Source organism: Magallana gigas, chromosome 1 (genome assembly GCF_963853765.1).
Source record: "Magallana gigas chromosome 1, xbMagGiga1.1, whole genome shotgun sequence".
Taxonomy (NCBI): domain Eukaryota; kingdom Metazoa; phylum Mollusca; class Bivalvia; order Ostreida; family Ostreidae; genus Magallana; species Magallana gigas.
In genome coordinates, this window is record NC_088853.1 from 21,379,460 (window position 1) to 21,392,818 (window position 13,359).

Below are 13,359 nucleotides of genomic sequence, written 5' to 3' on the forward strand. Positions count from 1 at the left end.
GTTAGAATCGTATTATATTATTCACAGTTGGTGTGTTTCATAGTTTATTTATTTATTAATAAAGAATTTATAATCTCTCTATCTTTTAGTGAAAAAAAATATTTTGAAATGTTTTTTTAAAAACATTGATAAGATACTAAATAGTGTATTCATCTACAGAGGCATTGTAGCTGTATGTCGTTAAAATGTAGTAAATATAAACCGTAATGTGTTGTAAATAGATAAAATAAAAAAAAAAAAATAATTAAAGAGAAAACTGAAAGGTTGTATGTGATACATAAGACCATAATTTTCTAATAATCAACTACCATAAAGTCGTAAGTGTCAGTTATAACTATTTATATCTCTGTAATCAAGCATTAAAAACTCGTATCTGATTTATTTTTCATTTATTTTCAATTCTTGCATATAATTTCCAAAAACGTATGCTGTATTTTAAATTCAATAGCTTATTGATTTTACTATTATATCTTAAAATGGTATCTATTAAAAATAATATGAAAGAAACAGTTTTTCCTTTATACTGAAAACTATGAAAATTCTAGTTACGACCTTTCATTTCTACAACGTCGAGCTAGTGGAAAGAGCTACGAGGAAACAAAGGTACATTTTCAAAGTAACTTGCATCAAAATAGCTTCATGTAGGCCTATGGGCACACGAATATTGCGGTTTAGTGTATGACTAATTTTGCGAATGTAAACCGTCGGATGTCATAAAAAGGGAGTGAAGGACTAGATCATACACCAGTTCCCTGTGATCTAAACCTGTCATTTGCATGCAGTAAGCATGGTAGGTGTGTCATCATGACATGTGTTATTGCATTATGTTAACGTTACATATTTTTATGATCGTATATTATCCACGTGAAAACAATATCGCATAGCCTATATGCAAAATAGCTTAACAATAATCCTAATTTGTTCAAACATAAAAATAATTCATTGTTATTTCAGTCAGTGTTTGTATATGAAAAAAGCACAATTTTTGTTCGAATTTTCGGGTAACCCGTTTTACAGAAATGACAGTATTTACAGAAATGACGCCTGGAAATACCCGAATGACACCTATATCTACAGAAATGACACTCGATTGATATAACTGCAAGACGGTTGGATAGTTGGAAAATTATGAGATAAGCATGCATGTAGTTTGGCCCTCTGATGTTTAAAGGCATGCAATTAAATTTCCTCATTAATTACTATAGGTATTGTTAATAAGAAATTATTATTTATATTGATCCTTTTCCCATATTTTTTTTTATACAAGCAATAAATCAATTTTGTCATTGTAAGAGTTGTCGTTCTTTGATTTTCAATAAATAGGATATTTATCTTAGGGTTTTGTTCCTGTTTGGTTGTGAAGCATTTAACTGAAAGCCATAAACGTATAATATAATATATCCACATTTTAATGTATTTGAAGTGTCATTCCTGTAGATTTTAGTGTCACTGCAGTAATTTCAGGTGTCATTTTTGTAAATTCTGTCATTTTGGTAATTTGATGTACCGCGAATTAAACAGGATAAATGGTAAGGTTAACCAGGCGCGTATATATCCAGCTGTTAGCTGTAGAGGGTACTGAGTTAACTCTAGCATATGACAAGCTTATTTACCAACATTTACTGTACACAAAATGATTTTAAGTGTACCACTTTCATGCACATTAGCTTGAACAGTATATTTGTAAGGAAATATGTTATATGTTTGTATTGATGATTTTGTTAGCACATGTAGTTCAAAACATAAAGAATTAATATTTTATTCACTTTCAATAACTAATAATGTTGATTCTCTTTGAAAACATTTAAACAGCTGACTGATATTCACCTTTATTGAACTGTAAAATTCAAAGTACAGTTGAAAGAAAAATTAGTATATCATGGTTTATCGGTTGATAAAATTGCTCAGATCATATTTAGATTTCATGTGATGTGTTCATTACTGTTACAAATTCTAATTTTTTCCCCATTATTTTCAAAACATGAAAACGTAAGATTTCTAAATACACATAGTTATATAAGATTTGAAATTGTCAAGTTAAGTAACATTAATTTAAATTTTCAAGATTAGAATAAAATGATGACAAGTTTCACCTGATATCAAATTTTTATATAGAATAATCCATTTATATAACGTTCTGTCTGTTTATGTTGCATACACTTTCATAATATGCCTATATGAATTTTATTTTTCTACATGTAGCTTCCTAAAATCATCCTTTCATATGAGTCCTTCTTATATATTATAAGTAATAGTACCAGTAATATCAGTTTGTTTTTTTAATACAGACCTCTCAAACCTCCAAGAAATGAGAACATCACTGGTATGTGTTAACGAGGTCATTCCTAATACAAGACACAATGCGGAAAAAAAATAAGACTAATGTATCAAACTGAAACCATGAGTGATGAAGAGAAAAGCTGATTATCAGATTATTGTTTCTCTTATGTTCATCCCGCTAAAGCCTTTCCCGATTTATGATCTGGATTATTTATTTGGTAATTTAAGGATGACAATATTTCTTGGACATTTATGATATAATATTAAGACAATTAAGGTATACGTTTACTCAGAATGAAAAAAAATTCCACTGATGATAATGAAAAATCAACTATTGTGTGTTATAGACCTTACATAGTAGTATTATTCTTCACTTTCAAAAAAGTAGGTCAATGACCTACTTTTTGAGTTAATGACCATTGAATATTTTTGGGAAATTCAAGAACAATCCATAAAAATTTTACACTATGATTCAGATTTTTTTAATTGTGAAAATAGTACAAATTGCTTAACTCTTTAACAAATGAAATGCAGTTTATGAATGGTAGAGACATTAAATAGATAAAAAGCATTAGGTTTTCATTCACAATTTTTATAGATATTCTAGTCCGAATTTCCTCTATCAGTTTTCAAATGACTTCCCATTTTTGATTCAATATAACAAAAAACTGAATGATGATAATGCTAAAACATTTACAGTATTAAACTAAGTATATTGACCTTTCTCTGCTGGTATAAAATTTACATGATGTCAATGATCAAAATTTTGAGATATGGTGTCTTTTATCATTTTTAAGCATTTTTCAATATTTTTTTTTGTGTGTGCCATTCGATTAACTAAAGGAAGAAAAAAAAAACCAACAGAAAATATGCAAAATTATGTTGACTAACAAATAAAATCTTAACTTTAGATATCATAGTACTACCAAAATATTTCAGTGGAAAACAACATTTGAAAAATTTAGTCCGAATTTCCTCTGTTTTGATAAAAGTCAAACTTTGTCAGAGCCTAATTCCATAATTTAGTAAAAATATCGATTGTTATATTAATAATAATTCATTTCATAAATACTTTTTGTATTTAAAACAAATTTTACTCATGAAATTGAACTTTTTAACAATCCGGATTTGAGAACTCAAACCCTGAGTAAACAACGTCCTTAATAAGCAACACAACATATCCTGAAATATGAAACTGGACCAAACCAGTGATAATCTACCATTTATGATTTATTACATTTACTTGGATTTGAAAACCATTTCTGAAACTCCAAAAGTCATGAATAATTTGGACATACAATGCATACAATTAAGAATTAGTATTGTAAAAGAATATATATTATGATACTGCATATGCTATAAGAAATACAAATGATAGATATTAAAAGTTGTTTATACCGACCAAGTGCAGTAATGAAGTTTGTAATGGGTATATACTGTTTACTGTTCATGTGGAGAAATTTGTTTTTAAAATATATGTCTTATGTTTATAATTATGTTTAATTTGATGATTGCATAGTATATCAAATTATCATTTATGTCTGTTAGTGTTTGTCTGTCCATCCATTTATCTGTCTGAAGTCTGTTTTATTTTATAACCCTGATGAGGTTAATGATGTAGATCAAGTTGAGATCATCATTATGACACTTTTATACAACAAGCCTCACAGAAAATACTAGTCCTTGTAAATTGCAGAGTTTTTGAATGAGTTGTGAATGTATGGTTGAGAAAATTTTTTATTTTAAATATATTTTGACATGGTTTTTGTGAATAAAAATATTTTTGTTATTTATACTTGTATAGATAACTTATTTTTTTTTTTATAATTGTTGCATGTAAAATATATGTATATCCTAGTTAGGCTACACCAATATAATTTCTTGCTTGTCGGACATTAAGTGAAAAAGGGTACAAGCGGGCGAGCGATAAAAAAATTTGATTTTTGTTTTTTTGTAGCGAACATTTTTTAGGCGATCCATAATGATATGATTTGTAAAGATTTATTTAAACACGAGCATGCATGATCCGATGAAAAAGAAATTTAATTGGTGAGGCCTTCCACATTTTCTATCTTTAAGTTCAAATTGAGGCTGAAGCATCGTAATATAATACCCTGCATAATCATTCTAATAAAGTAAATCATTACTAACATTACAAATAGCATCAAGACCAATATGGGGTTCAAGGAAGGGTTCAAATTTCAGGATATATAGGAATTATTATGCATACTTGTACAATCATGTATATACATAAGGACAAATCATAAATCATTTCAGAATCTGCAGTGTTGTTTAGTTCAATCAGATAATTTGATTTAAAAAATTATCATGATTAAGTATCCAATTTCATTTTATACCTGTAATCATTTGAAAGATTCTCCTATTTTCCAACACCCATTTTAATGCAAAACCTTGCAAATCAGACAAAACTTTTAAAGATTGATATAGGAAATTCAAATTAATTACAGTCAGTATATGATTTTTATGAAACCTGTGATTTATTTGGTTTGATTGTATTTTAAATCTTTCAACAAAGGCTTATTAAAAATTGTGTGTATTAAAGTTTTCATGCATGTTTTTCTTTTTTGTGTACAGAGACAACTATGACACTCTGTTGATTACCATTAAAATAAACTCTTTAGGAAGTGAAAAAATTGTTAAATTAAAGAATCCTTTTCTCTTTATATGATTGGTTTTTAGAAATACATGATTTGTTGTAAAAAGTCAGATCAGAGGAAATTCGGATTTCCACCCTTTTTTATTCAATTAATTGTAGTATTTGCAACACAACTCCATTAATTTTGTTCTACAAGAACTTATGCAGGTTCACAGTATAAGTAGTTGAAAGAAATTGCCATTTAAAACTGAATTATACGTCTTTTCTAACAGCATGTAGGGTTTGTAGCATCTATTTCAATAGAGGTCAGAGGAAATTCAGACGTTGATATCTTTTCTTCTAATTCACTAACATGCCAATTATTTATAATTATTTTTTTCTATTTATCATTTCTTCATAATTACATTTAAAAAAATAATAGTGTAATTATAGGAAATAGTATTTTTTGCAATTTTTCTAGCTCTGGTCACGTCAAAAAATGTCATTTTTTTTAGCGGTCAGAGGAAATTCAAACTGAAATAGCGGATTAAATAAAGGGAATTTTTATAATCCATTTTCAGATAAATAGAGTATTTTATTAACCTTTTTATTATTGTGGTGAGAAAAGTTTTCTAGTAAATTGTAAATATGTTTTTCTCTGAGACAATCTTTTTCATATTACAAAACTGATAGTTTGATAATCACATTCGCTAAATTTATTATGCAGATAAATGACTGCAAAAATTTTGCAAGACGTTAATGTACAATTCTATTTATGCACAACAGCGATGAAATTATGTTCTGTAGAATTAAATTTTTGAATGCTCATTATCTTGACTTGGCCCATGCAATTAATAGTTACAATGCTATCTGTAATTATAAAAGTTTCCTCTTTGCTTAATAAGATTTTTTTTGAAGTTTTAAAGTTTATTTTTTTTCTGTGTTTTCAAAGGAGGGGACTAGACAGTCACACCCAACAAAACAGTTTACTACACCTCAACAGGTAAATGTAGTATTTATGCACTTACTGTCACGAGGTTTTCTAAATCACAAGAACAAAATTAAAGACACATTAAGAAAATGATCTTTTAAGAATGTTGTCATTGCCATTTAAAAACCAATTTTTTTTTTATAAAAATCTGTGACAAAAATATATAGAAACCCACTATTGTTCCGAATTATTTTCTACACAAGAAGTTTAGTTTGTGGTACTTTAACTGTAAACGCAAGTCTGATTGGTAACATGTCAACGTTTTTATTTACTGATTAGGATGGGAAATCTTGAACGATTTTGAAACCCCGTTTTCTTTCACTGAGGACACTACGTCACTATATAGATATTGCATTTTGATGACCCTAAGGACTTTCCCAATTATAGAGGAAATATAGAGGGAAAAAATGATTAATTGAACAAAAGAAACAATCAATCAGTTATTGAATCTAATTCATTATCATATGCAATAATATTTTACTTAATTCATCATAAAGACAAAAAAAAACTCCAAAAAACAAAACAATCAAACCAACAACAAAAACAAAACAAAACAACAACAAACAAATCCCCAGAAACATTGTTCTGTAACAATGTATCACCCCCCCCCCCTCAAATTTAGTAAAACAATCGACGCATTTTTTTTCTCATTTCTCACCTTCCTGTTGTTAGAACCATTAACAGTTTTTCTTTTGTTTTTATATTCTTTTCTTTTAATAACCTGTTTACTGATTGATTTTTTTAAATGAAGAATAGAGATGTTCAAACTTGCCTAATGTCGTTAGTTCACATTGAGGGGGGGGGGTCTTTCAATTGACCTAAATTGTTTTTTAATTTCAATAAAATCACTTACAACTTTAAGATTTAGTCGAAGGGAAATCGTTTGAATCATAAACAATAAACTAAGTTATTAGGCGGAAATACCCTAATTTTTAAGAAGAGTTAGGTTTTGACTTTCTATATTCATTATTATGTTCAATATGGTAGGGATTGTCAAATCAAGCTTGAAAAGAATATTGTTGATAACATACCAACATTGAAGTTGCATTGCTGAAAGATCGGTATTTTTTCCTATTGAGATAGCTGACTTAGTGGTGTTCCTTTGTTCCCCAGCAGGTCAGAATATGACTGGGACAGCTATTCCCATGGATGGCGGAGTAACCATCGCCTAAAGACAATACGGCTAAAAGCGACACCTGTGTAGAAATGATATATACATACAATCACCATTTCGTGTACTTTTAATTAAAACCCGTACAATTTTCAATTCCAAAATCAATGAATATAACTCCCACAGTTATATAGTGCTATTAAATACATAAAAACTGTTTGCAATGGTGTTCACACATTCGATTAACGAAAACTAATAAACTTTATCATAGCCGACAGGACATAGTTTTTTGTATGTTGTTCAAATATTGCTCACATTTGTAAAACATTTAAACAGATCATCGAAAGATAGATATGCTTGATTGCCAACACTTTTTGTTTTCTTTCAAACTTTGTCAACTGGGATGCAAGGTAAAACAATGTGAACATGATGATGATAACATTAATTCATCTTTAGGATTTAACTCTGTTTAAAACAAATTACTTTAAAAAACTTAAATTAAATTTGCGTTCAGCATACGTTTTGATAAATAATCCTTCCACGGTCATTTAAAGAAAAGTCTATCACACAAGACATCGGACAACGAATACGATACTATTCGGACTAACTTAAGAAAAAAACCCAAGTATGCCTGTTTCCAACAGTCTACTAAAATGTGAGAAAGGAAACTAAAAGGTGACCAAAAGTACACAAACCCTTAAATATTGCATATTTTGTCATTAAAATTCAATTTTGAATTAATTCACAATATTTTGAAAGTCTCACTACAACGAAGTACTGACGGGAGTTGATTTTATCGATTATCATTTATTTTAAAATTATCTAATCTTGCGTGGCAATTAGTTTCTAGTCTGTATTTAAATTACGCACTTTTTTATAATATGAATTTTAATTAGACTTTTCAGACAAAAATTTAGAGAAACCCCATATGAATCATGTATAATATTTAAAGATGGATTTCAAACTATATATATTAGTAATCGAAACAATTCTAAAAATTGTATGGATCCAAACACTATTGATATTGAACTCCAGTCTCGTTCAATCAGACGCTCAGCTGTCTCCGTTAATCTCTGACAAACAAGAGAGCCTATCGCAACTTCTCGGGCCTTTTTGGCAAGCTCGGAAAAACACCTCGAATGTATTAACATCACCGGATGTTAGAATTTTATACAAAATGGAGTCGCTTCCCATTAAAATAAGTATCTGCTACACAGTCTTGTATGTCGCTTCTGTGTTTTATTTTAGTGTATATCGTTTACTTTAATGAAGTATAGCTCACATCTCAACAGATCATAAAATGTGTTGTAGTTATATCAAGTTTTATTAAAAAGGGGGGTTGTCATGGACGCTTAGGTAATACATTCGAGGTGTTTTTCCGAGCTTGCCGGAAAGGCCCGAGAAGCTGCAATTGGCAAGAGAGCATCTCTGTTTGTCGAAGATTTACGGAGACAGCCGAGCGTCTGGTTGAACGAGACTAGTATATTAAACTCTGGCGCAGGAATACATGAGACTACATAAATATCTAAATTGTTCGTATTATATAAAATCTTACTAGTTGCAAAGTGTTTATAGATAATTTTCCTTGAAAAACAATGCTTCAGCATACATTACATTGAATTTTTCTATTATATTCAAGAACTAAGACTTGTCAGCGGTGATGATTTGTGCTTAGGTCCAAACACTGTTTCACTTTCGATTTGCCAGAGTGAAAATCAACTCCAAAAAAGGAGTGGGTTTTATGTCCTCAAAACTGTAAATGAGAACAAAACTCATGTTCAAGTATTAATAATCCCAAGCCCGAAGCTCACATAACTGTCACAGATTGGCTGGTTGTCGGAAAGAATAACTAGTTGAATAATTAACTACATTTTAATGTTCAATACATTTGTTTATCTTGTAATTTAAGTTTTACAAAGAAATATAGTTTTTTGTATGTCACTTATTGGCTGGTCCCTAATGGCGGCCTCGGCGGGCACAAAAAAACCATCCGTCGGTGTATCCGTGTAAGAATATGCATACTTTTACTCACGTTTTACTTATATATTTTTACACTTGTACTTTACACATACTATATACATTATACAAATAATTACTTATACACTGAATTCACGCAATTACTATACACACTTTTTACAATGTTTACGGAGCATTGTTACTTTACAGTTACTTTGTATACTTTATAAACATTACCAGTTTTTATATACTTAAAAAATATGTTAAGTTTAAAACAACTCTATAGAACAAATGAACAAAAACACAAAAAGGAACTTGGCTGTCATTGCAACTGAAATTAACAATAACAAAACTTTAAAATAAAACTCTCTAACCTCAGAAGTGAGAAGAAAATGGTAAGAATATGCTCAGATGTAAATATTTTGTAGAACAAATTCTATTACAGGACAGCATGTGCTTCTCAGGTGCCTGCTACGCCCAAACTGACTACACTCGCACGGGTATTTCAAATGCCTAACCAGTTGAGTGAGTTTTAGGTACTCAAAATAAATCTATGGACACCTGATGTTGATTAAAATATATATACAGGTAAAAACTATGGCAAACAGTTTGGACATTAAATGTGACAATAACCAATATGCAGTCTTTAATCCGGAGATTGTTTATACCGCTAGTAAAACCCCAAAGGCATCAAAGTAAAGATGATTTACTTTATCAAGGTTGTGCCCAAAGGATAAAAAAACTGAAAATAACAAAACACACTATTACAATTGAATCTCAAATAAAAATACTCTAAAAATAATCATACAGGATTGTGACAGTTATTGGTGACCATACTTTCTAAATTTAAACAGAAGTTCACTTCAAAATGAGTAATTGGAACAGGATATACCCATACGTATAATATATAACTTTCTAACTTTAATGACTTATCAGGATGTAAACAGTATGCACTCAACATCAAAGCACAATTTCACAATAAACATTTGCCACACATAAAACATATGTAGGAAAATACAGAAGTAATAAAGTTTACAGATGTATCAAAGATTCATATATGGAAAATGTATCAATATATTTTGAATACTTACTAGTTTTGTTTAAAGATAGGAAAACATGTATGAATTGTACAATTATGTACCACGATAAGTTCATTTCGAATTTTCTCTTACTATTTAAATAGGTGATATATATTTGGACTAATAAATAAACTATAATTACAAACCTATAATTAAGAAAATATCATGATTAACACTTACACATGGACATAATCCACTACAATAAATCTTGCAAAGAGACATGAAATGTAGAAATCGTGCTCAGAAGCACATGCTAAAACTAACGCAGAACGTTTGTACAACGTTTATATATTATGAAAGAAAAACACAAATCCGGACAAAATTGAAAATTATTCCGGAGAAAGAAGAAAAAAAACAATTAGGTGTTGCAAGAGAAAAAGTCTGAATCTGTGTATAGTATCGAGAAACGTGGATGTGAACACTCGAAAGAGTACATTGTATTTGTATGATGCTTACAAAGACTACTTCTAAATAATATCTACCTCACCACATGTTATATCCATCTGTACGTAGATTTTAAGTGATTCTTCTTTCAAGCATTTCGGTGTTTAAGATATAAATTTCTACGAAAGCTCAGAGGGCTCATTCGAGATTCGAAATACGAGAATCAAAACATTTGAAAAAGTCTATAACTTTAAAGCAAGCAGTGGATAAAAAAAGTAACACAAGTCGAACTCGATAAGTAATAATTGCTTTGTTTAATTAATGATACAGTTGGATCTGCGTTAAAAACTTCCGTTTTCTTTTTTTTTTATTTAATAGAACTTTAAATAACTAATTTAACCCGATCAAAATGGTCAGAATTAGAATAATAAACCTTGTGAAAAAAGTAAAACTAGTCATAATTTATCGGTAGGGCATCTTTTTGAAGCTAGACAAAAAAATTAAAATTAATATGCCTACAGAAACGAAAATAAAACAAAAAACGATGGGAAAACGAAGTGGGGACAATAAAGCTGACAAACCGGAATGATGACTATCGTTCCCTTAATTTAATAGTTGTTGATCATTATTACTTGCTGTTGTTTAGGACATTACCAAAACCTTCGAACCCTCCTCACAGACATTGAAATGCATTGCCAAGCAAAGATAATCAGCCATTATATGCAAGTGCGTTATTTTCTTTGGCACTGCAGATCAAAAAACAAAAAACATCTCAAATTGCATGTATGTCTATCCATAAGCAATACGGGCGCTATCGATTTTAAATGGTTTATAAAAGAGTAATTGACCACTAGTACTTTACATTTTTTTTAACACATTACCTGTGTTTTATTAAGTAAGCAAAACATTACTAAGTGTTTCAGATTACTTTGCACTTTAAAAGGATATCTATTCGGCATCAATGACAGGGGTGTAAAACCTTTTTTTTTATACAGCGACGACCCTCCACTACAAAAGTGGGTGAGGGGTCACTCAAGATACAATGTTGCAACTGCACAGATAGTTTTTAAAAATTCTTTTTGCTACATGTATATTGGATCAGGTAAGACTGAATATTTTATTATTTTTACAGCTTAATTTTTTTTCTAAATGATATAACATCTAGCAATGGTGGTGTTAACTTTCGGAAAGGAATCATTCTAGGGGTATTATGAGATGATCAATTACCGACAAAGGGGGCGGGTCAAATCCAACAAAGCCTGACAACTTTATGATAGTATTCATCATGATCATCTCATTGTTCATCTTACTTATATATATTTTTTTGATCTTCAGCAATTATACATTTTAATCTAAATCATGTTGATGATATACATCGGACTATACATTAACAGATCGATTCACATTGTTATCCCAGACAAAAACATTAAACATTGAAGAATATTTTATATAAGGAATGAATTCAATATTTATTTGTTTTATACGACATAAAATGATTTGGGGCAGTTTAAAACCATTTTATATCGTATAAAACTAATTAATATTGTATTCATTGCTTATAATTTAATTTTTTACTCTTCATTGTAGATAAAAACGGCCATTGGACCTTTAAAGTGACGTAAAATTGTACAAAATTCAAATGTAACGTCAGCCGTAATGATACATTTTGACGTTAGTCTTACTATGACGTAGGCAACTTTCTTTATACGATATAAAATAATGTTAAAGCCAATCAGAAAGCGCGTTACAACCATAATGAAATTATTAACAAATACATTCAGTCTGATTGCTTAAACATGTTTTCACAAATTTAGAATACATATAAGGACTGGAAATGTCTGCCAGTGCTGTTAACTAAATAAATGATGTTGTTTGGAATTAAGTGACATTCCTAAATGAACTTTTAAATCATTTTATATGTTACAATGATATATTTTAAAATGAGAGTCAATGAAAACTTCGGAGTTAACCTGTTCAACTTTTTTAATTTCAATTCACCATGTGTTTCACACGTGTGCATTTGCACAAATATGCTATTCTATGCATAACGAACGTTTAACGGAATTTATACTGTTTCATTGTTTTAATGTTTAATAGTAAGGCAGCATTGAAACTTAGATTTTCATCAACACACAATGACATAATTTTACAAAATACGCAAACCCTTATCAAAGTTTCATGGAACATATATTTGAAATGTCTAAGTCTAATACATTACGATATATAATCTTTATGTTTCCTTTCCATATGAACAGAAAATTTAAGAGTTTAATAACACATAACTTTTTGATGAATTTGTTCATCAAAATGATTTCAAAATTAAGATATCAGTGAAAGGTACGGGTAAAGAGAATGACACTAGTTGAAAACAAAATGCGGGTTTTTTTTCTTCAAAATGATATATACATATATCATAGATGTTTTATTAAAAAAAGTATTGGCAAAAGGATGAAAAATGAAGGTTGTCAGAAAGTTTTGAACCAATGCTATTTGCAGTGTTATGAATATCCTGTGACTTTTCTTTGTACACATTCCACCAATTACTTTGGTTTTCACATCTTCGAAAAGATAATGATTTATCATAATATCACAATTCACTGCATAATTGTCGTAAAAATCATTTCAGTTACTATTTTACTAATTTGAAATAAATACCTCTCCATTAAAAGAATTTTTTCTTAAAATGCAACATGCCGTTTGCCTATACATGCAACAAGGTATATTTTGCAAAAGAAATAAAAAAACACTCCGCACATTTTTTTTGTCAGTTGTGTTTAATGTAATACTTTTTTGGATTTTACCGCATGTATAAATGCTTGGAGAAAATTGCTGCTCAGGAAGGAATAGAATCGTCACACCAAAATACATTTTATTATGATCGATAAAATCTTCTTTCAAGTTTGATAAAAGCTTATTGCTAATTTTGATTATTTAGTTCCGGGTCTTTAAGGATTAAGGGGCT

The 13,359-nt window shown here is 29.4% G+C and overlaps 1 protein-coding gene across 1 annotated transcript in view; it reads left to right on the forward strand.

Annotated features, from left to right (window-relative positions):
* The window catches only part of LOC105333533 (D-beta-hydroxybutyrate dehydrogenase), a 359,470-nt gene extending 352,408 nt beyond the window's left edge, over nucleotides 1–7,062 (forward strand). The window contains exons 8-9 of the mRNA XM_066088432.1: nucleotides 5,829–5,879; nucleotides 6,947–7,062. Of these exons, the coding sequence (XP_065944504.1) occupies nucleotides 5,829–5,879; nucleotides 6,947–7,039 (144 nt within the window). The 3' untranslated portion in view covers nucleotides 7,040–7,062. The remainder of the gene's footprint in view (nucleotides 1–5,828; nucleotides 5,880–6,946) is intronic.
* Nucleotides 7,063–13,359: the final 6,297 nt, after the last annotated feature.